Source organism: Dermacentor albipictus, chromosome 6 (assembly GCF_038994185.2).
Source record: "Dermacentor albipictus isolate Rhodes 1998 colony chromosome 6, USDA_Dalb.pri_finalv2, whole genome shotgun sequence".
Taxonomy (NCBI): domain Eukaryota; kingdom Metazoa; phylum Arthropoda; class Arachnida; order Ixodida; family Ixodidae; genus Dermacentor; species Dermacentor albipictus.
The window spans coordinates 45,295,217-45,316,301 of record NC_091826.1 but is presented as its reverse complement, the minus strand read 5'-3'; the positions used below and the strand labels follow the sequence as shown (position 1 = coordinate 45,316,301).

At 48.2% G+C, this 21,085-nt stretch overlaps 1 protein-coding gene across 1 annotated transcript in view; it reads right to left on the bottom strand.

The window, feature by feature from the left end:
* LOC139061011 (CDK5 and ABL1 enzyme substrate 2) overlaps positions 1 to 10,485 on the bottom strand; it is a 139,122-nt gene extending 128,637 nt beyond the window's left edge. The window contains exon 1 of the mRNA XM_070540426.1: positions 9,431 to 10,485. Within this exon, the coding sequence (XP_070396527.1) occupies positions 9,431 to 9,795 (365 nt within the window). The 5' untranslated portion in view covers positions 9,796 to 10,485. The remainder of the gene's footprint in view (positions 1 to 9,430) is intronic.
* Positions 10,486 to 21,085: the final 10,600 nt, after the last annotated feature.

The window sequence follows — 21,085 nt, the reverse complement described above, 5'->3', positions numbered from 1 at the left end:
CTCGCGAGATGCTCATTAATAAGTAGATAGGCTTTTTTTTTTGTGTGTGTGTGAGTAACCTGAAGGTCAAGGTTATCGTCGAAAGGCCTATGGTAACGCGCGTGTGTTTTATTTAACCTTCTTTCTTTTTAAGCGTTTTTGAATTTTGTAAGGTTAAGCGCGTAGATTTTCAGTAAGTGAATGATTTGCCCGGAGAAGCGTTTTTAGTTCCATTAGCGCGTGTCCTGTGTGGACGGAAGGAAGCAGATTTTGACTGGGTTGCTAGTGTGTGTGGAGGGCAGCCGTATTCTGACTTCTCTGATAAGTACGCGTGGAACGAGTTATTAAAAGACGCATCATTTTAAGAGTTCTGCGGAGTGTGTAAGTCCCGCAAGTTTATTTGTTCGTTTATGTCACGTGTCCTGTAGGACTTTCAGGGAAGAAACGTGAGTAAACGTAAATGAAAAGTTTGCCTACAACGCAAGTACGCGTTCTGTTTAGTGACCACAAGGCTAGTGCGCTTGTGATTACGTACTTGTGAGGTTGACCAGATTGTTCAGTGGCACCAATACGTGTGATAAGTACGCCACTGCGATAGATTGGAAACATGCTGTTCGTGTAGTTAGGCCACTTATGTGATGTTCGGCTGTTTTCATTTGTTGTTTGCATCATCAACGACCCTTTTGTTTTGCAACAACAATAGTGCTCTGGTCTTGTCGGCATTCGGGGAGAAATGGATAGCGGTTTGGAAGGGTGGTTGGAACTGTTGTCAAAATTGGGGAACTAAAAGATCAGGGTTGATTTTGACTCAGTAATAGCCTGGCGAGTCAGGGGTGAAGAGCCTGCGCTTACGCGTGGTGCAGCGCTGTGTTGTTTGGTTTGTTTGACGTATGTTCTCCAGGGCCCAGGATCCCGAGGGTTGTCAAACGAGGCTCGACCCCAGTATCCTGCAGCTTCTTTCAGCGTTCCTCATGGCCAGCGAATTGAGTTCACCGGCCATTCAGAACAACCGGGGCGAGGACGAGCTGTTAGATATGGAGCTGTTTCCTGCGATTACTTCGAGTTCCTCAAACCACATCGGATTGCAGCACAGCTAATTGAGGAATGCAGAAGCAGGAAAGCGCATTCCAGAGGAGACACGTGCAAACAAGTTTGAGGCCCCCAGGTCGTGTGCCGCCGGGATTAGAAGGGGCCCTGGGACAATGGAGCTCAATCGTCCCCCTTCGCCTTTGAAGAAGGCATTTGCCACCGCTGCGGAGCCGAGTCACCGGGAGCAGGTGGGCCCTTGTACAATGGAGCATGAGCGCCCCCCCTCCTTCTCCTCGTTAGAAGTACATTGCCAGTCTGCGAGGCAAGACCGCAGAGAGCCGCCAGGTGTGACACCGCGACACGGGCGCCTACCATTGGCTGAAAGTGGCGTCATCGGAGCGGACTCTCCCATTGGTCAAACATGACGTGACTTCCAGTGCTCGAAGGGTTTATAAGAAGCCTTCCAGAGAGACCTGAGCATTCTGGGAGCATGCCCTGATTCCCGGATTCACCTCTCTCGAACTTCTTGCCGTGGGCCGCAGCGTCCGAGTTGCTGCCGGCCCGTAATGACTGTACAAATGTTACTTGTCGCTCACCTCCTTGTAAATAATGTAGAATAAACCCTCCCAAGTTTGGTTTTCATCCCGAAGTCCCGTCCCCCAACCCCTACAGTACACGGGTGTTTTCGCATTTCGGACATGAAAAATAGGCTTATGATGAACTATCACGATTCTGCACTCCTAAGCAAATGTACAGCCTTTGGGGTTTATCTTGCTCCACAACAATAGTAGGCATTTGTCTTGTACGCATTTTCTTTCTTTAAGGCTGCGAGCCCAGTACTTCACGTCACGAACGGCATGCGCGTTATGAGCATGACAGATCATTCTTTCTCTTCCCCTTCCACTCTCTTTTTATCCTCCTTCTCCCCGCGCAGGGTAGCCAACCGGAACTACCTCTGGTAAACCTCCCTGCCTTTCCATGCACTCTCTCTCTCTCTCGCTCTCTCTCTCTACAGGAAACTAGCGAGCGCAGCGTTTTCAAGAGAGAAGGGAAGAAGGCAGGGAGGTTAACCAGACAGTCCAGTTTGCTGCCCTACGCGTGGGAAGGGGAATGGGGAGTGAAAGAGAGAGAGAGAGAAAGAAAACTTAGGTGTAGGATGTCTATAGTCGGGCACTCGAGTCTGTTGCCTTGGGGTATTGAAAAAGCGCTCGAACTGCTTTCTGGGCTAACGAACTGTGAGGCCAGGCTCCCAAGATGTTCGCTTCCGTAAATGGCCTGATCATCCAGTCTATTCAAGCCACACATCTCACGCATTTTCAAGAAAGGAAAAAACGAAGGCAAGGCAGATGTCGATTATCGTTGAGTGGCAAGATAAGCCCCAAAGGTTGGAAACCTGTTTGTGAAGTGCACGGCTACAGAAGAACATATTTTTAATTTTTTTTTAAGATCCCGCAGCTTCGCCAAACGCTCGGCGTCGTCGGAGGCAGTGAAGCATTTAAACGATTGCGTTCTCTCGATTCCCCCCCCCCCCCACCCCCGCTGAGGCGCGTAGCAACATTTCAACGCCGCAAAACTCGGCGGTTGACAGCCGCGGCGGTAGCCATTTACGCATTCCCGCTGTGCTTATTTATAGCTCGGCCAGGCGTGTAAAGGCTCCCTCCCCCCTCTCCCTAGCTCCAACGGTATGGCTGCGTGCAGCGGTAGCGGAACGTGAAGCGATGTTATATTCGCCGTGCCGTTAGACGAATCTGACTAATCTCTCTCGTCCGGCAAAAAAAGAAACTGCGAATTAGCCCTTTATAAGCGCTCGGCATAAAACTCGATCCACTGTGAAACAACGGTGACTTATTTGTTCTTGACTGGGTGGATGAATGGACAGGAAAGATGTAAAAAAAAATATACACATGGATAAAAAGTTTATTCTCCATATGGTTTCAAGTGGAAACACCACGATCTTATTGGGAGGCACGCCGTCGCTGAGGAGCGGAAGGGGGGGGGGGGGGTCCGGATAAATTTAGAACACCTGGGGTTATTTAACGTGCAAAAAAGGCACGGCAAACGAGCGTTTCTTTTTTTCTTAACCAAACGTAGCGAAACTTCTTGCGTTTGCCTAAGACTATGCGTTAAACGACTTCATCACTCCAAGAAGGGCACGGGCACCACCGGAAAGCCATCTACGAAAAGCTCGTTGATGGGCCTACCAGAGGAACCCGCCTAATTTATACAGACACCTCGCCGGAGTCCACCTAATGGGGTTGCCCTTTCATTTATTCACGCTGTCTGTTTTCGTTTGTTTGTTAGTCTTTCTCCCTCTCTCTCTAAACTTTTTTGTTGCGATGAGAGAGGTTAGGTTCTCATAGAAGGGGATGAAAATATGGGATCAAGTGCAGCGCAGTAACTGTGTCTCCGTATAGAGGACACCTCGACCAGCCTTCGACTGCCGGATTCGCTAAAAGGCGCCTAGCTCACCTTTTTAAAAAAGAAACTTCACGTCGCATACAAAAAAAGTAGTTGGCAGCGCGACGTCGTCGAAGGCCGGCGCGAAGCTCCCGACAACAGCGAACGGCGTTGCGTTCACAACGACTACAACGCGACGCGGAGAACGGTTAGATACACTTGCAATCTGCAACGCCTGTCGGTCGACGGCGAGGACGTGCGGGAGAGGGCACGGACGTGCCGCGCCCCTCCTCCCTGCCTCCCCCTCCCCCCAATTCAACGCCACCGGCGGTTTCTCCTTCTCCACGAAGAGACGGGAATTCGCAACAGCGGCATTTCCTTTCTTTTCTCTTTCTTCTTTTTTATCTCGTCCGCATTCGCAGACGCAACGGGAGAAGAGAGAGAAGAAGGAAAGGTAGGAGGGTAACCAAATTCAGTCCAGTTTGCTACCCTACACGTGGGGAGGGGAATGGGGAGTGTAGGAGGGAAGAGCGACTCGCCGCCAAGACACGCGGAAACTAAAGCCCCTTCAAACTTCGTAAAGTAGTGCCACGCTTTGAAGAATGCCGCCTCCTCCTCCTCGCACGCTCTGACCGAGGCCGACAGCGCGTCGCTATTGGCCTAATAGCGTCACGTGTGCCCTCGCGCCGTGCATCAGCGCCATTTTTGCTCCAGAAGCGTCCACGGAGTGGCGAGGAGCGCATGTTGGCGCCGTTGCTACGCTCGAGCAGTGTAGGAGGCGCCACGGTCGAGGAGGGAGCGTGAGAAAGAGGAGAAACGAGGAGGAGGGAAGGCGGAGGAGGAAAGTGTCACAACTTTACGAAGTTTAAGGGGTTTTAGCGCAAACGCGCCCGATCGATCGGCAGTGTGTTGTTATTCTCGCGGTTTCTTTCAAGTCGGTGGCTACACAGCGATCTGCACCATCTCTCGTCTTGTACTCCGTTTCAGGCATCAGGTGCGACGCCGTGGAGGCTTGAGATTCTTTTTTTGTTTTTTGCAGTGGCTGCGTTGGCACTTAGAAATAGTTCGACGTTTTGTACCACAAGCGTGCCAAAACTGTTCGTTATATCGGCTCAGTATTGAATGAGAAACGCTTGGGCCCTTAGAAACAAACTGTGGTATACGGCTGCTAATGCTTGTGTGTCAATTTGATTTTCGTTGTTCGTTTTGCGGGTTTCCTCCTTCTTCTCCTTCTTCTTCTTCTTATTATTATTATTATTTGCCGGCCGTAGTGGCAGCCACGCGTGCGTGAATCAAAAGAAAACAACAACAATGATGTGATGCACTCAGCTAAGTCAAATGTTTTCCTGCAGTCTTGCATGTGTCCAGTAAGTTCAGTTAAGAGGAACCTTTAGCTCTGGGGCTCCCATTAAGTAAAGGAGAAATTGTTTTTTTTTTATCGTCAACCACTGCACCAAATTTGATTAGGTCTGTTGCATTTAAAAGAAAGCGTTGACATATAGTGACTCTTGGTGGCGAATTTTCGAATTAGGCCATCAATTTTCTAACTAATACATGTCGAAAATAGCGAATTCTCAGAAAACGTAACTATAAAGTTTACAACTCTAACTCAGCAATGAAAAACGATAACGCAATTCCGCAAATTGCATCTAATAGTGCATGTAAGTCGAAAGAAAAAAACTGATGTATTACACATGGCTCTCAAATTTATCACTAGTACGTGAGTAGGACTTTTGCAACACTCTTGTGGGCAATATAACAAATTCACGTAAGACAAAAACTGACAATTATTTGTCCGCTTTTATTGCTCTAATGGATGCAGTTTACGGAACTTCGATATCTGTTCCAGGTGAAGAGCTACGAAATAGCAAACTACGCGCTTCTATTTTTTTTTCCGAAATTACCAGTTTTCGAAAATTCCTTTTAAGAGAATTCAGGCTCTAAATCAAGATTCCGCTCCCGACAGTCTATACAATTTAACTTTCTCTCGCAAATGTAACAAAGTTCATTAAATCGGTCCCGTGGCTATCTCAGAAAAGCGTTTCTGCGTTTTACATGTACTTTAATAGGCCGCATATCGGAGAATTGGGCTCGAACTTCCGCTTCATAGTTTAGTCTAAGTCAGATAATCAGAACCCAATTAGTTTCGTACGCGATATATATATATATATATATATATATATATATATATATATATATACATATATATATATATATATATATACATATATATATATATATATATATATATATATATATATATATATATATATATATATATATATATATATATATATATATATATATATATATATATATATATTGCTTTGTGCGCGGTCTCCTGGCTTCAATCACGTTATTTTGGCGTATACATATGTGATGCCTTCAGTCTCAAGTCAGGGATTTCTGCTAAATAAGCGTGCCTTCATCTGTGCTAGGCTTCAAATCTGCAAGTAGGACTTTCATGCGCCCTAACGTGATTAATTACAAAATTAACACGTGTAGCGTGAATTAGCCATAACGACGCAAAGCGATCTGTCGCGTTGAGTACTGTCCGTCTCTTAAGATAATCCAGCTGACGTGGCACTAATTAGTGGCGCCACCTTTCCAGAGCGATTTCTAATCACTGTTTGCGATGATAAAAAAGAACAAGTGATATGAGCTTTGTTTATTTCACTGTTGTGGCATTGCTTCGGGCTATTTGCCACATCAACGAAGGTTTCCACACGAGTTACGGAGTCACGGAGACAAAATATTTCTTTGGATAAATAACATTTAGTACCAGCAACGGTATCGCGGGAAATAAAAAAAAAAACGAGCGAATCAACAACAAAACGAATCAACACCGAAAGAGGCGCGCCTAATTATCGGAAATCCGGTTTTTAATCGCACAAAGGTCAGCGTTCCCGGAAAAATCTGACACGGGAAGCAACGAAACCAAGAAAGAGGTGGAAGTAGAGAAATTAGCAACCCGTTTAAAATGTGATTTCGTTCAAGTATATTTAACACGATAAACTTGTTTGCTTCTGTGCTTACACATCGTCTTAGATTATGAACGGTGCTTATTCATTTATTTCATTTATTTTACAGAATACCATTAAGACCCAGAGGGCGTTGCAGAGTGGGCGGGTTACATGATCATTGTGAAAAAGAAAAAAAAAAGCCAGATGCATCTAATTAGAAGAGAGGTTCGCGACGGCAGTCTTGAATGACTTGGCTATCTTCCGCGGAAGCAAAGAATGGGGAAGGCGATTCTAATCTTTGGTGATATGTGGCAAGAACCAATATGAGAAGACATTAACGCGACAAAAAGGAAGGGACACTTTGTTGGTGCAGCCCAAATAAGATAGTTGTTTCCCCAGATGCGATAGGGTCGCTTTGCTGCGGTTAAAAGTTCGCGTGCCAAAACCACGATCTGATTATGAAGCACGCCGTAGTGAGGGACTCCGGAATAATTTGGACCACCCGCAGTTCTTTAACGCGCACCTAAATCTAAGTACACGGGTGTTTTTCGCATTTCGCCCCCATCGAAGTACGGCCGCCGTGGCAGGGATTCGATCCCGCGACCTCGTGCTCAGCAGCCCAATATGCTGAGGTGGCGAATACGATAGTTCTATCATGAATTCCCATGGAAAGGTTTGGTCGTGAAAAAAAAAAATCGTTTGCAAAATAGAAATGGGTGAAATGTTTCTTAGTATTGCCAGGTATGGAAGTCCAGGAAAAAAATTCAGTGAGGTGGCACTCGAAGTTAGATGGCGAATAAGCGAGAATAAAACGAGCCGAACGGTTTTCGACGGATTCTAAAACGTGAATCAGCGAATTTTGCGGAGGCGGTTCCCATACTCCTGCAGCATATTCTAACTTCGGGCGAATTATCGTTTGGCACATGACAGCAGTAGTTCTTCAAAACTTGCAGGCGGCATGGTTACAGCGGTGTCAGGTTACTTGTTATTCGAACTCCGAGATATTTGTGTTATATATAAATATAATTTATGAACATTTTCTAATATTTATGTGGTTATATGCATGTATATGTTTAAAGCACATAAGCATTGCATCAAAACAAGGCCGTGACCAGTACGGTGCATAAACAAACACTGCATAACATTTACAGATTGCATAGATAGCAATAAAGACAAACGCATCGCATTTAATTCCACATACCATTTAAGTAACAGCATCGCGATGTCTTCGATCGCTCCACAGAGATTGCAACACATGTGCACTGGATGGGAACATTATTTATTGATTTTTCCATCGTATCGCATTCGATTATTCTACGCAAGCGAGCTACGTGCGTATATGTACTACACTGATACACGATCCGACGCAGTTTTCCGCTAACGACAGGCATAATTAAGCCTGCAGCGCACCGTGCAAGCAGAACGTTACCGAGGAAACGATCTCGTAATCAGCGGAACACCGGCATATACCGACCGGGCGCCAGCACTTATACATGCACACGCGCGCGCACAAGCAAGGCTGCATTGCGACATCGGACAAGCAGCTATTGGCTGCACACGCATCGAAGCTGCACAGGCGACCGGAAATGTCACGTTCTCGCTCGTAGAGCAGTGCGCACTACCATGCGAACGGCAAAAAACGTTACGGCTAACGATTACAGCAGCCGTGCATTGTATAACTGCAGGGCTGCAGAGAAGCTCGACTCACGTTGCACGGATCACGCAATGAGACCACAGTTCTTTTTTTTCTCCCCTATTTATACGCTCGTTTTGACAGCCTCGATCCACTAGCGACTAAACGGACATATCTGATGCGGCATTTTGTGACAGTTGTGGTATCGTAAAGATAGCAAGTTACGGAGGCGCAACCGTCGGTGAGCCGCCGATAGGACGAGGCATCGTCTGCTAAGAAGTTAAGCACGCAGACGCGCACCACATATTCCGATGTAAAAGGAAAATGTCGAATGAAATCCAGCTTCTAGTTTATTATGCAGGCGCGCCTCCGGTTTTGCCAGTAGGGCTCGCCATTTCCTTTCTTTCTTCACAACCGCTTCGTGCAAGCAGCAGCAGGCGCCATTAACACCGAAGCAGTCACAGCGCTGAAGTGATTAATTCTTATTTCGAATGCTTTTTAACGGGGATAAAGCCATCGTTATCGATCAAGTCTCGTCGGACGTTGCACTGTCTGTGACAGCATACAACTTATCGCACAGGTGTTGCGTCCTCAAGCAGACGACGAAACCGAGTCCCAGGTCAGCGTCGTCTGCTGCCGTTTGCGGCGCGCGCATCATCAGGCACCGAAAAAATGTCGCCCGATTAATCCGAGGCTAAAAGTTCCACGTTAGGACCGGCAGTCTGAAATCGCGTCTGATCATTTTGTCTGATGCAATAGCCAAAGGCTTCGGGCATCTGCGCTCCTATTCTAGACGGGCCAAGAGACCTCGCGTCAGCCGAGAGCTGCTTTCCGCACAACGCCGAAAAAAGAAAGAAAGAAAGAAACGAACGGAGGGCAGGCACACGGCCAGTTTTCGATACCAAGGATATGTGGGCACAAGAATGAAGCTCGCTGCCTTTCTTCTTGCTTCCCCCTCCCCCTTCATTTTTTGTTTTTAAGTGCGCACACACGTGCATTAGTGCGCGCGTGTTATTGCTCGCAGCTGAGACCGGTACGGACAGAAACGGGCGCAAGCGCTTTGCGAGGTGAGCTCGCTTCCGGAAGGGAAACGCGACCGAGTCCGCCGGCGGGGGCCAGGCTGGCCTAGCACCAAAGTAAACAAATCGCGGCCCCGCTCTCCCCCGACAAGAGCGCGAGCGGTGCCACATCGCGTTTGCAACAGAATACAGCGGTCGCGACTGCGAAGTGCTCGCTTGGCCTCCGCTCGATCCATCCGCCGTGGCGCCAATGTGGTACCCCGCGCACGCACGCACGTTGGAGCGCAACAACCGGGATACACTGGCGTATCAACACCGCGGCGGCAGCCCGAAACAAAAGCGAGATGTGAAAGTGAAAGCCGCACACGCACCTTGCATGCAAGACACGGACAGACGGGGACGGGGCTTACCTATCGCGTTCCTGCGGGCTGCTGCCTGCGCCGCAGTAGGCCAGTTTTTCCTCGCTGCTCGCCTTGCCGCTCGAGTCGGCGCCGCCGAATTTCGCCAGCGGCGGCGGCGGCGAGCTGCACAGTTCGTCGTCTTCTTCCCGCGCCTCGACGGCAGTCCCCGAGGAACCGGCGGGATGGTACGCGTCCGACGACGACGACGCGCCGCCTCCTCGCTCGACGTCGAGGTCGCACGACTGCGTGCCGCCGGCGCGGTTGAAGATGCCCAGCTTGGTGTCCCGGTGCGTGCCGTCCAGCGATATGTTGGAGAGGAACGTCAAGGCGGCGAGCCGGCGCCGAGAACGTTGCCGCTTGAGCACGGCGGCCATAATATTAGTATTGTCCGCGGGCGACGCGAACCGCAGCGAGCGGCGGTGGCTCCCGAGCCCGAGGCTCCGACCCCCGAGCGGCGGTGCGGCCGAGGAAAACGGGAGAGGAAGCGTGTTCCTGCCGAGCGCGGCACACACACACACTCAGAGCGACGGCAGACGCAGACGACATGTAGTCCGTAACGTCGGCTTGGCAGTCACTGCGGAGCGCGCACGAACGAACGACGGCGGCTGCTGATCGGCGGCGCGGTGCACGGCGAAGTTGCGGCGGTATGGCGTTGTGTTTACAGCGGCGGCGGCGTCCGATGCGGCTTCTGCCGTGGTCGTGGTCGTTGCGCGGGCTCCGCCACGGCCGGCGGAGGTGTCGGTGGAACGTGGACGAGTCATGGTCGGACGCGGCAGTCTCGCCTCACCAAGCAGCTGATGCAGGCGCGCTTCGCTCGGGAGGAAGAACGACGCTCGCGAGGTTCACCATGGGCTCCGGTGCGCGCACGGCGGGCCAGCTGCCGATGTATCACCGTAGAAACAGGCAGCCGCCTCGCGGGCCGCAGGTGGAACAAAAACAAGAAAGAGCGAGCAGCCCTACTCGCCCAGAGACCGCGGCCGGTGCTCGATTCGACGATCGACCGACCGAAATACAGCGGCGGCGAGCGTGTGAGATCGCATGCGATTGTGAGTCGCGGCTGGTGCGACGCCAGCGTCATCGCTCGGCCATTACGGGAAGTAGCGTGGTGGTCGGCGCGGTTGGCGTGGCTGCCAGCAGGCGGCGATGCGTGAGCCAGTTTTCCCGCCAGTTTTGAATAAGCTTGATTTAGCGGAGTTTCATTGAACATACGAACAGGAAGAAAAGAAAGAAAGAAAACGAAAAAGAACGCATGCGCTCAGTTTACAAATCGCTATAAGTGTCCGCAACAAAGGTAAAAACCCGTGCAGGACATATGCCATGTTAAAGCGGTGCTTTCTTAGCCAACCTTGCGGGTCTCTTTATTTTAGTGTCGCGTACGCCCGATTTCTGTTCCGATTTCTGCGAGATGTGTTCGCTGTACTTTACTTACTGACCGCCACTGGCACATCATTTTATTGTTTTATGCTTCCAATTTTCGAGCACAAGTTCTTGCATTACCTGTGCGCATCTATGCGACCAGGGCATTCTTGAAGCTGTATAAGCTCGAGCCTCCCAGCTCCTTCATGTATATTCGGGTAATCGAGAGATTTCTCCCTAGTGTACTATAGACGTTTTTTTTTAATTCGTGGGCCGCTACCACCTTGAGCTGTTACACGTGCAATTTCTCTTTTTTTTTTCTTTTCGTTCCGAGTGACGCCAATTCAACATGGTGTAAATTAAATGGCTGGGCTTAACGTCCCTTAACTGCACGGTGGGCTACGAAGGACGTAGTAGTGGAGCTCTTTGCATTTAGTTTGACCACCTGGGACTCTTTAATATGCACCTAAGTCTTCGTACACGAGCTCCTTTCTATAACGCCAGCCACTGCAGCTATAGCGAGGCGGGCAACTTAACCCGGTCATCTGAAACACCGAACGCTTCCGCACAATCATGTATGCATTCAAATCGTATGCTATAAACGATGGGTTATGGACAATACACTCTATAAGTCACTGTCGCATTATCCCCATGAAACGGGTCTGTATGCTTATATTGATAATTTCATGCCGACGTCATGCAGTGTGGCAAACCGAGCGAAAAAAAAAATTATGAATCGTAGTACCTTGCATCTGGTTGTTACGGACAGAAAACGGCAGCGCAAACAGCCCAAAAGGGCGGCGACGCTTTAAAAAAAAATTATGGGGTTTTACGTGCCAAAACCACTTTCTGATTATGAGGCACGCCGTAGTAGAGGACTCCGGAAATTTCGACCACCTGGGGTTCTTTACCGTGCACCTAAATCTAAGCACACGAGTATTTTCGCCCCCATCGAAATGCGGCCGCCGTGGCCGGGATTCGATCCCGCGACCTCGTGCTCAGCAGCCCAGCACCATAGCCACTGAGCAACCACGGCGGGTGGCGACGCTTTAAGCGCTTCCGTAGAGTAATATAGCCTGCTGCCATTTTCAGCTCTGATTCGCCGACGGCATGCGGTGCTTGTGTCACGATGGTCGCTGCGCCGAGCTTCTTTTTTTTTTTTTTGCGGCCGCAAGTACCTTCAATAAAGTCTTCCATTTTATTGAGTTAATTGCTTTGTCCTCGACTCATTGCTAACACCTTGTGAGAACAGAAATTACGGCAACGGATGCGGCAAACAAAGATGAAGACTGTCTCTGAAAAAGCGAGGGTGAAAGCGATCGCGAATATTGACGCTTCGAACAATGTATACACTCCCTCAATGAACTTCTGACTTAAACGGCTACCCTCAGCGACAAGAACAAGGGAAACAGATCAACGACGTATAGAAAGGAATTTTTTTCGGGGATAGACTTGCACTTTATCGGCTAAGGAAGGTAGGGGGGGCGGGGCGGTGTGACTTCCTGATGCTACGCCCTAGGAACATGGGTGGGCTCGATAGTATACGACCGCATGAAGCGAGGTAAAGCAAAGGGGGGGGGGGGGAACATTAACTGCTCTTTTTATTAAAACATAAGTGGTCAAAGAAATGTCGACGCTAAAGAAGACCAGGTCGACGTACATGTTCATTAGATTCGGTACTTTAAATGTTGATTCACCCGCCGTGGTTGCTCAGTGGCTATGGTGTTGGGCTGCTGCGCACGAGGTCGCGGGATCGAATCCCGGCCACGGCGGCCGCGTATGAACAAGGATCCTCGTAAGATTTCATCGGACGTAGCCAAGTATACGCGTACGTGTAACTTGCACGCACCAAACGTTTTATGCCGCAGGGGAAACTTTCGAGTAAAAGACAACGTATCGGATGTAATTCGATAATACCTGAATCTAGAATGAGAGGCAGAATTACGTTAACCTTTAACGGTAATCCCACGTTTAGTAGACATCAGCAAGGGCTTTCGGAATCGAACCTTTCTTTGCGAACCATGCCCGTTCTTTGCCGCGTTTAGAAAAAGTTTATTTGGATGAAGTTGAGAGTATGACGGAAGCCCGTCTGGTCGGGATGATACATACTTAAAAGGAAGAGGTCTGGACACCGACCAAAAATGGTTTAAAAGAGTTATTTACGTTTCGGCTCCCCCACGGGAGCCTTGTTCACAATCTGTTCAAATTAGATTGTGAACAAGGCTCCCGTGGGGGAGCCGAAACGTAAATAACTCTTTTAAACCATTTTTGGTCGGTGTCCAGACCTCTTCCTTTTAAAAAAGTTTATTTCAACGGGAGACGATATGAACACTGAGTCACAATCACGGCACAAATTTAGCAGGACTGCATCATGCACAAAGTACGAAGCATTGCATACACGGCACGTTTTCAAAGTATAGTGTCCGAATCCTCACTCACCGACATGCAACCACATAGACCAACAGAAGCGCACAGTTACACATAAACTAAATGTCACACATATAAAATAATGTTCAATATGCACACTGTACACAGTGGTTATTGATGTTGTGACAGCGACACCTTACATAGTTTTCTAGTGGTGTTACGAGATGTGCATGTATACAAATATGATCATTCATACGAGAGCACGCAGACAGAGAAAACACGGGCACCTGCGTTTTATGCACATTCAATGAATACTTCTGATGGCCTGGCTACGAGAACTAGGCCAGTCGAAAGTTAAGCCATACGCGGCCATCTGACACCGACATGAAACGGCAAGACCACTGTCGAAGGAACTCTCCTTCCCCAAGGAAGAACAACTTTTCTGATAGAAACGACAGTACTCCAGAGGCGAAAACGATAACGAGATAACGATAACGAGATAACCAGATAACGATAACGAGGTAACGATAACGAGATAACAAAACCTATCGAGAAGCGGAAGCAGAGCGTGGCGACGATACCACAGTTTTATAGTTCACTGTAGACGATACAATGGTTGTTGGCCGTTGGCGTGGCTTTTGGCCGCTGTTGGCTGTTGGTGTGGTTGTTGGATACCGTGGGCGCCGCTGTGTACTCGCCGAGTAACTGACACGCAGGGAAGAAGCACCATTTCACTGCCCTTACACGTGTCCAGGCTGCTGCAAACAGACGACACCTAAATGGCCTCATTGCAACAAATGTACGTCATCAAGAGTCACAGTTCCTTCAACAAAGCAAACCTTTCTACGGCGGCTCTCCCAGTCGTCAGACCACGATCGATCGCGCGAATAACGCATGTACTTCAACAGTGCCAGCGCCAAAACAACCTCATTGAAACTAAAGCCGCGTGTCGACAATTACCACGTCGGTTGCCACGCCATGGCACATACACGTATACAGCGAGGGATCGATCAAGAAGCGGGCGGTGCGGTTAAAACAAATAAGAAGGGATGAATAAATACAATGAAATATAAGAAATGGAGATCGCAGGGAGATGCCTTCGTCCTGCAGCAGACATAACAAATGATGATGATGATGATGATGATGATGATGGTGGTGGTTGTCACATCGCGTATAACGTACACGCGTGCGCGAGAGAACAGGCGCGCGCCAGTTTAGATTACACCAAATATTCGGGAATTAAATGATCGAATTTATAGCATTTTCATTAATCGGCTTCAGGCAAGTTTCACTTCACACAATATTTCAAACTGTGCGTTCGATCTGCACAATTATTGCAGTAACTATAAACAGGCGCTCAACAGAAAAGAAACGGAGTTGGCAGCGGAGGCAAATAAAGGGTTCACGAAGAAGCAAAACTTTTTGGTGTTTAGATGGGTTCAGTTTTTTTGATGACATAAATAAATGTCGATCTATTTAAAGGTCTTTATCCCTATTTGATTGTTGTTGGACTGATGGCGATGATTAGAAATGTGCTTCAGACATGTCGCCTAAAATTGGACTGACGGCGCTGCCTGAACCTGGTCCAATAGCCGGCGCCTTTCGGTTGAACAGTCGTTGCAGAAGCGACCTCCGATTGTAGCGTCGAAGCACTTTTTTTAGCTGATGGTGACATATTGTACATAACCATTGTGTACACTGTATGTATTGCACATCATTTTATACTTGTGCCAATTAGTTATGTGCTTTTTCCGTGAGTCTATCATAAAACAAGGAATATACGTTGTATTCCTTTCTCTATGGGTCTATGTTATATGTTAATGACTGAGGACTCGGACACTGCTTTGGGAACGTGCCATGTATACAATGCTTCGTTTCTTGTATATGCTATCGTCCTCGTGCCATTTTGCCGTGATTGTGACTCAGTGTTCGTATCGTCCCTTCTTCAAATAAACTTTTTCTAAACACTTTGAAAACGTGCCGTGCATACAGCGCTTCGTTTTTTTTTTTACGTTATCGTCCTGGTGGAATCGTGCCGCGATTGTGACTCAGCGTTCGTATCGTCTCTTGTCGAAATAAACTTTTTTTTCTAAACGCGCATTGAAGAATTGTGCCCATATACTGCACTCACGGAAATCAAACCGTCTGAGCTAAACGATGCGATGACAATTAGACAACTAGAACCTGACGAAATGATTAAAAAAATCAGTGAACAAATGGAAACTGTGGAGAAAGACGCACTTACCAAGTGAAATCAAAGACTTTGAATGGAAGAGGCAATGAGGTGTGCTCCCGACCAACGTGTCCCGACACGGACGAGACTGGCAAGTTTCGTTGTCACATCCGCGGATCCATGCCCCAACTGTCAAGCGCCCGAGACACAAACTCACGTATTTAAACAAAACGCATGTCATCCAAAGCAGTGCGGAGAGCAGCTTCCTCACAGTTTGAAACCAAGTTATTAAAAACGGAAAGAAGAAAAGCGTCCTTCGAAAAATTACTAACACCAGTCGTAACGTTTGCGCTTCGGAAAAGGGAGAAGTATTGCGGAAATAAAGCGAAAACCGCAGAGAACGGTATGCCCAGATTTAAGCAAAACTAGGAAACCGACGAGAGCAATACTAATCAAACAACTCACGCCAAACGGACTCGATAAATTTCTTGGAAAATGGCACACAAGGTTTTGGATCATCAAGGAAAACAAAGTTGAAATTCCCATAATCCAGTATTAGATAGTTGGCTCCCACTTTGTGAAAACTTAAGATGTTATTATTCGAAGGCATGTGATCTCACAAGAGTCAATACCAACACGCCCCCCCCCCCCCAAAAAAAAAAAGAAATGCTATGAAACATTGCAAAGAAGATTGGATGTACCTAGGCATTGCATAAGTGTGCGAGCTTTAAGAATATTGTATAGTGCGTATAGGTGGATAAATAGACATGGAGAGCGTATAATGTCCATACAAGTATAGTGTGTATAATATATTTACGCTGACATAGAGTTCGAAGAGACATCGAAGATATGTTTTAACTACTTCAACTGTGAACTGTATTGAAGTGTATTGTATTCGAACTGTATTGTAACTGTGACATTAGCAGTGCATAATGCTTACAGTCATGAGTGTCTGAGGAATAAAATTTATCTTGGTATATTGGAGCCAGGCCATCAAAAATATTCGCTGAATATACATGTACGTAGGTGCCCGCGATTTCTGTGTGCTCTCGTATGCATGATCATCTTCGTGTACACACATCTCACAGCATCGCTACAAAACTATGTAAAGTCACATCATCATCGTACATAACCATTGTGTACACTGTATGTATTGAACATGATTTTGTGTAATGTAACGATTAGTTCACGTGCAACTGTGCATTTCTGTGGGTCTATGTGGTTATATGTTAGTGAGTGTGGTCTCAGACACTTATTTCAAAACGTGCCATGTATACAATGCTTCGTACTTTGTAGATGTTATCGTCCCGGTGGAATTGTCGCGTCACTGTGACTTACCCCCGTGTTCAGAAATGCATCTTAACTTGATGCCCATGCTTCACTTGATATCAATGACGCCTGGTGCGAAGGCGCCCGAGACGCTCATTGCGTTTCCTTCGGTGCGTTCACGACAGGCATCATTTCACAAATACCTCAACGCTCTCGCAGCCCCATTTACTTTCTTCCATGCTTTCTTCCGTTCTTCATAATCAATTTTACTGTCAGCTTCCCTCACTTCAAAACTTGTCCAGCCCATATTACGAGATTGCACGTGCTTAGTTGATTCTATGCCCCAAGCTTACTCAATGCCCCATGTAACGGCTTGCACAATGCCTTGTAACGTGTTTTAAAATAAATAAATAAACAAATTCAGGTAAACAGCAATATAATACAGAAACCACTTGCTTGTTCGAGCTTAACTTTTCCTAAAGAGGGAGCACGCCGCGGTGGATTCATTTTCCTGCGGCGTGCCCCCCTCTTAATGTTGGGAGCAGCAGCCTTCTCTCCCCTACCCCTTCTCCCCCATAAGAAGAATTTACTTAGCGAGGTTGTAGCAAGCATATAGCAAGAATGTGCGGAAGTGATCTATCGCGCGCTTGCCGTCACAACGGCGCGAAAAAAAATATTAACTGAAAAAGAAAAGTTGGCAGTTTCGGTCGAAGGCGTTCTGCAACAGCGAACAACTAAAAAAATTATAAACAGCTGCCCGGCAGATACCCGACGTGTCACAACGCCGGCGTGACACGCCAGCACCGTTGCGGCTGGCATGTGGATTGCTGAAGCGGCTCAGTTGGTGCGGTTCTCAGTGAACGCTTCCCACCAAACAATATGGCCACTGAACCCTTCCCATCTTGCACTGCGCAGCGCATGCGCATAAGGGGGTCCTGCAATAGGTCCGCTCCGCAGGGGCGTCTGCGTAAGCAGGCGTGTTTGGTGTGTTGCGACACCACGTACCCGAGCACACGAGGGTTGGACCCTCCCGCGTGTATCCGTGCGCGGCTTAGCCGTGTCTGGGGAAAAGGGGATCCTGGGGGTTGAGCCGATGCTGGGTGTTTGGACCTTTACGGCCCCCCGGCGGAGGCAACACACCTCTTTGGCCTCTGCTTCACGTAGACGGCGCCCCCGGACTGACCCAACCGGGGAAATCGGTAGTTGCCTTTTCCTGTCTCTCTCTCCCTCCAGCCTTCGTCTTTCTCTCACTTTCCACCTTTCCTGTCTTCTCCTGGCTTCTCTTTACTTCCATTTTTTCCAGGCAGCAAGGGTTAACCTTGTGTGAATAACCAACCTAGGTTATTTCATATTTGGTTATAGTGGTAATGTACAGCTGGCGTTTGCAGGCCTTGTTTCACAGGCCCTGCAGCGTCCCCTTGTAGGACTCCACGGTGGGTGGCTGGCGTTACCGCCGAAATTACAATCTCCTATGGCTACCTCCTTTCCCCCACTACCTGATCGCTCCCTGAAGAGGGGGCGCACCGATGATGTTTTAGAATTTTTCGCCCGTCAAAAAGAAACTTTTCCTCGCTTCCACGTAGTCCACTCCGAAACACCAAACAAACCCGTACGAACAATCTCACCATTTCTCGTGTCGAAGTCTCTGACCCAAGTTCTTGGTACAGGTTACAAAGCATCCAGAATGGCAAGCGGTGATCTCCTCTTGGAGCTCCGCAACATGAAGCAATACGAGAACCTACCCAACCTTGTATCATTTGGCGACACCAAAGTGACAGTAACTCCGCATCGAACTATGAATACCACCCGTGGCGTAGTCTCCGATGATGATCTCTTGGAGCTGACTGAGGCTGAGCTCTTGGAGGGCTTCAGTGAGCAGAACGTCATCAACGTTAAGCGAATTAAGATGAGGCGTGACAACAAGGAAATACAGACCAAACATCTGATACTTACTTTTGGCACAAGTGTCCTGCCCGAGTCCATCGAGGCCGGGTATATCAAGCTCCGTGTTCGGCCATACATCCCTAATCCCCTGCGTTGCTTCAAATGCCAGCGTTACGGTCACAGCTCACAGAGCTGCCGAGGCCGCCAAACCTGCGCTAAATGCAGTGCTAATGAGCACACTTCTGAATCTTGTGAAAACTCTCTCCACTGCGTAAACTGTGAAGGCGAGCACGCTGCATACTCGCGGTCGTGCCCATCTTGGAAGAAAGAAAAGGAAATAGTTACGATCAAAGTAAAAGAAAACATAAGTTTCAAAGAAGCACGCAGGCGGGTATCCTTCCTGCCAAAGCCCACCTTTGCCAATGTGGCGCGTCAGGGGGCAGCGCCACAACGGTCTCCGGCGGCTGTCCGACCCACACCCAGTGAGGCGGCAGTGACGCCATCTGCCCCCGCGGCGGTTGCAGCTAGCGCTGCTCCGTCAACCCAGCAAACGGGGCCATCGACCCCGAAGGTGGGCGCAGCTGAGGCTGCCCCAACCTCCCCGGCCCCTTCCAGCGCTGGCAACAGCTGGCGCAGCCAAATCCCTCAGGTAGCCCCATCGACCTCCGGGCTGGTGGGCGCAGGAGTCTTGCCCTCCAAGGTGGGACCCTCGCTGGTAACTTCCCGCTCGCAAGAGCACGTGTCCGGCGCCTCACAAGAGGCAATGGACACAATACCCATCCTCAAGGCGCACCAAGCGCCTAAGGAGTGGTGAGGCTCCCTCGAACGCTCCAGAAAGGGCAGAACCCCCGTTACAGGGCCTCGAAAGAGCTCTGTAACCTAAGGCATCACTTCCGTTTCCGTAAACACAGCACCAATTTTCTTTAAATATGGATACACAAATCATCCAATGGAATGTCAGAGGTCTTCTCAGGAATCTTGATAATGTGCAAGGACTCATCCATAAACACAATCCAAAAGTGCTGTGTTTAGAGGAAACACACTTAAAACCAAAACACACAAATTTTCTTCGACAGCACGTTGCTTTTCGCGAAGATCGCGATGATGCTCTCGCATCATCGGGCGGTGTTGCAATTGTAATTCAAAAAAGCATAGCCTGTCAACGTTTACAGCTACGAACGGCCCTTGAGGCAGTGGCGGTTCGAGGTATTCTGCTAAACAAACTGATCACTATTTGCTCACTTTATATACCCCCACATTATAAACTAAGCAACATGAATTTCAGTCCTTTATAGATGAATTGCCAGAACCCTATGCTGTTCTTGGCGATTTAAATGCACATAACTACCTGTGGGGCCACCCTCGTATAGATGCGCGAGGACATCTTGTCGAACAGTTCCTTTTTTCTTCTGGTGCGTGTCTGTTGAATAAGAAGGAACACACATATTACTCTCTTGCAAACAGAAGCTATTCTTCAGTAGATCTTAGCATAGTCTCCTCGTCTATACTGCCTGAACTTGAATGGGAAGTTACCGACAACCCTTACGGCAGCGACCACTTCCCTATAGTGCTAAGATCACCGAAACAAAACGAATATCCACCACATGCTCCTAGGTAGAAGATTGAGACAGCTGATTGGGAGAAATTTCGATCTCTTACTAGTATCTCATGGGCAGACCTGTCTTCATTAGGAATTGATTCTGCAGTCGAGTTCTTCACAGCATTCATAACAGATGTCGCATCTAAATGCATATCAGAAGTAAAAGGCTTGGCCTGCAAGCGGCGTGTCCCGTGGTGGAACGATGATTGTAGGATCGCTCGTGAAAAACAGAACAGGGCGTGCGGGTTGCTACGTGCTTCTCCCACTGCGGAGAATCTTAGCAACTTTAAAAAAGTAAAATCCCAAGGCAGGCGAACCCGCCGACAGGCCAGACGAGAAAGTTGGCAGAAGTTTCTATCGGGTATTAACTCGTTCAGAGATGAGGCCAAAGCCTGGAACAGGGTCAATAGGATAAGAGGGCGACAAGCATATGCACTCTCTTTGGTAAACACAGAAGGCGATACCCTACAAGATCAGGCGGACTCACTTGGGGAGCACTTTAAAAGCGTGTCAAGTGCCAACCATTACTCGCAATCCTTTCTGAAATATAAACTAATAGAAGAATGTAAGCCACTCATGAGAAAATGTCAACAGAATGAGCCATACAACTGTCCTTTTAGCATTGCCTAGTTGAGAGCTGCGTTGAGCGCATGCAAGAGCTCTGCACCGGGATCTGACAGAATCATCTATGAAATGATCAAAAACTTACATAAGGACACCCAAGTTACACGAGTCACAGTTTTCAACACCATTTGGGCTGCAGGATACCTCCCGGTTGCATGGAAAGAAGCCATTGTGATCCCGGTTTTGAAACAAGGCAAAGATCCTTCCTCAGTGGCAAGTTACCGCCCGATAGCCCTGACAAGTTGCATTTGTAAGGTATTTGAAAAAATGATCAATCGCCGTCTCGTGCATCTCCTAAAGTCCAGTAAAATGCTTGACCCATTTCAATGTAGTCTTCGGGAAGGGCGATCTACAACCGACCATCTTGTGCGCATCTTGTGCGCATTCGCGA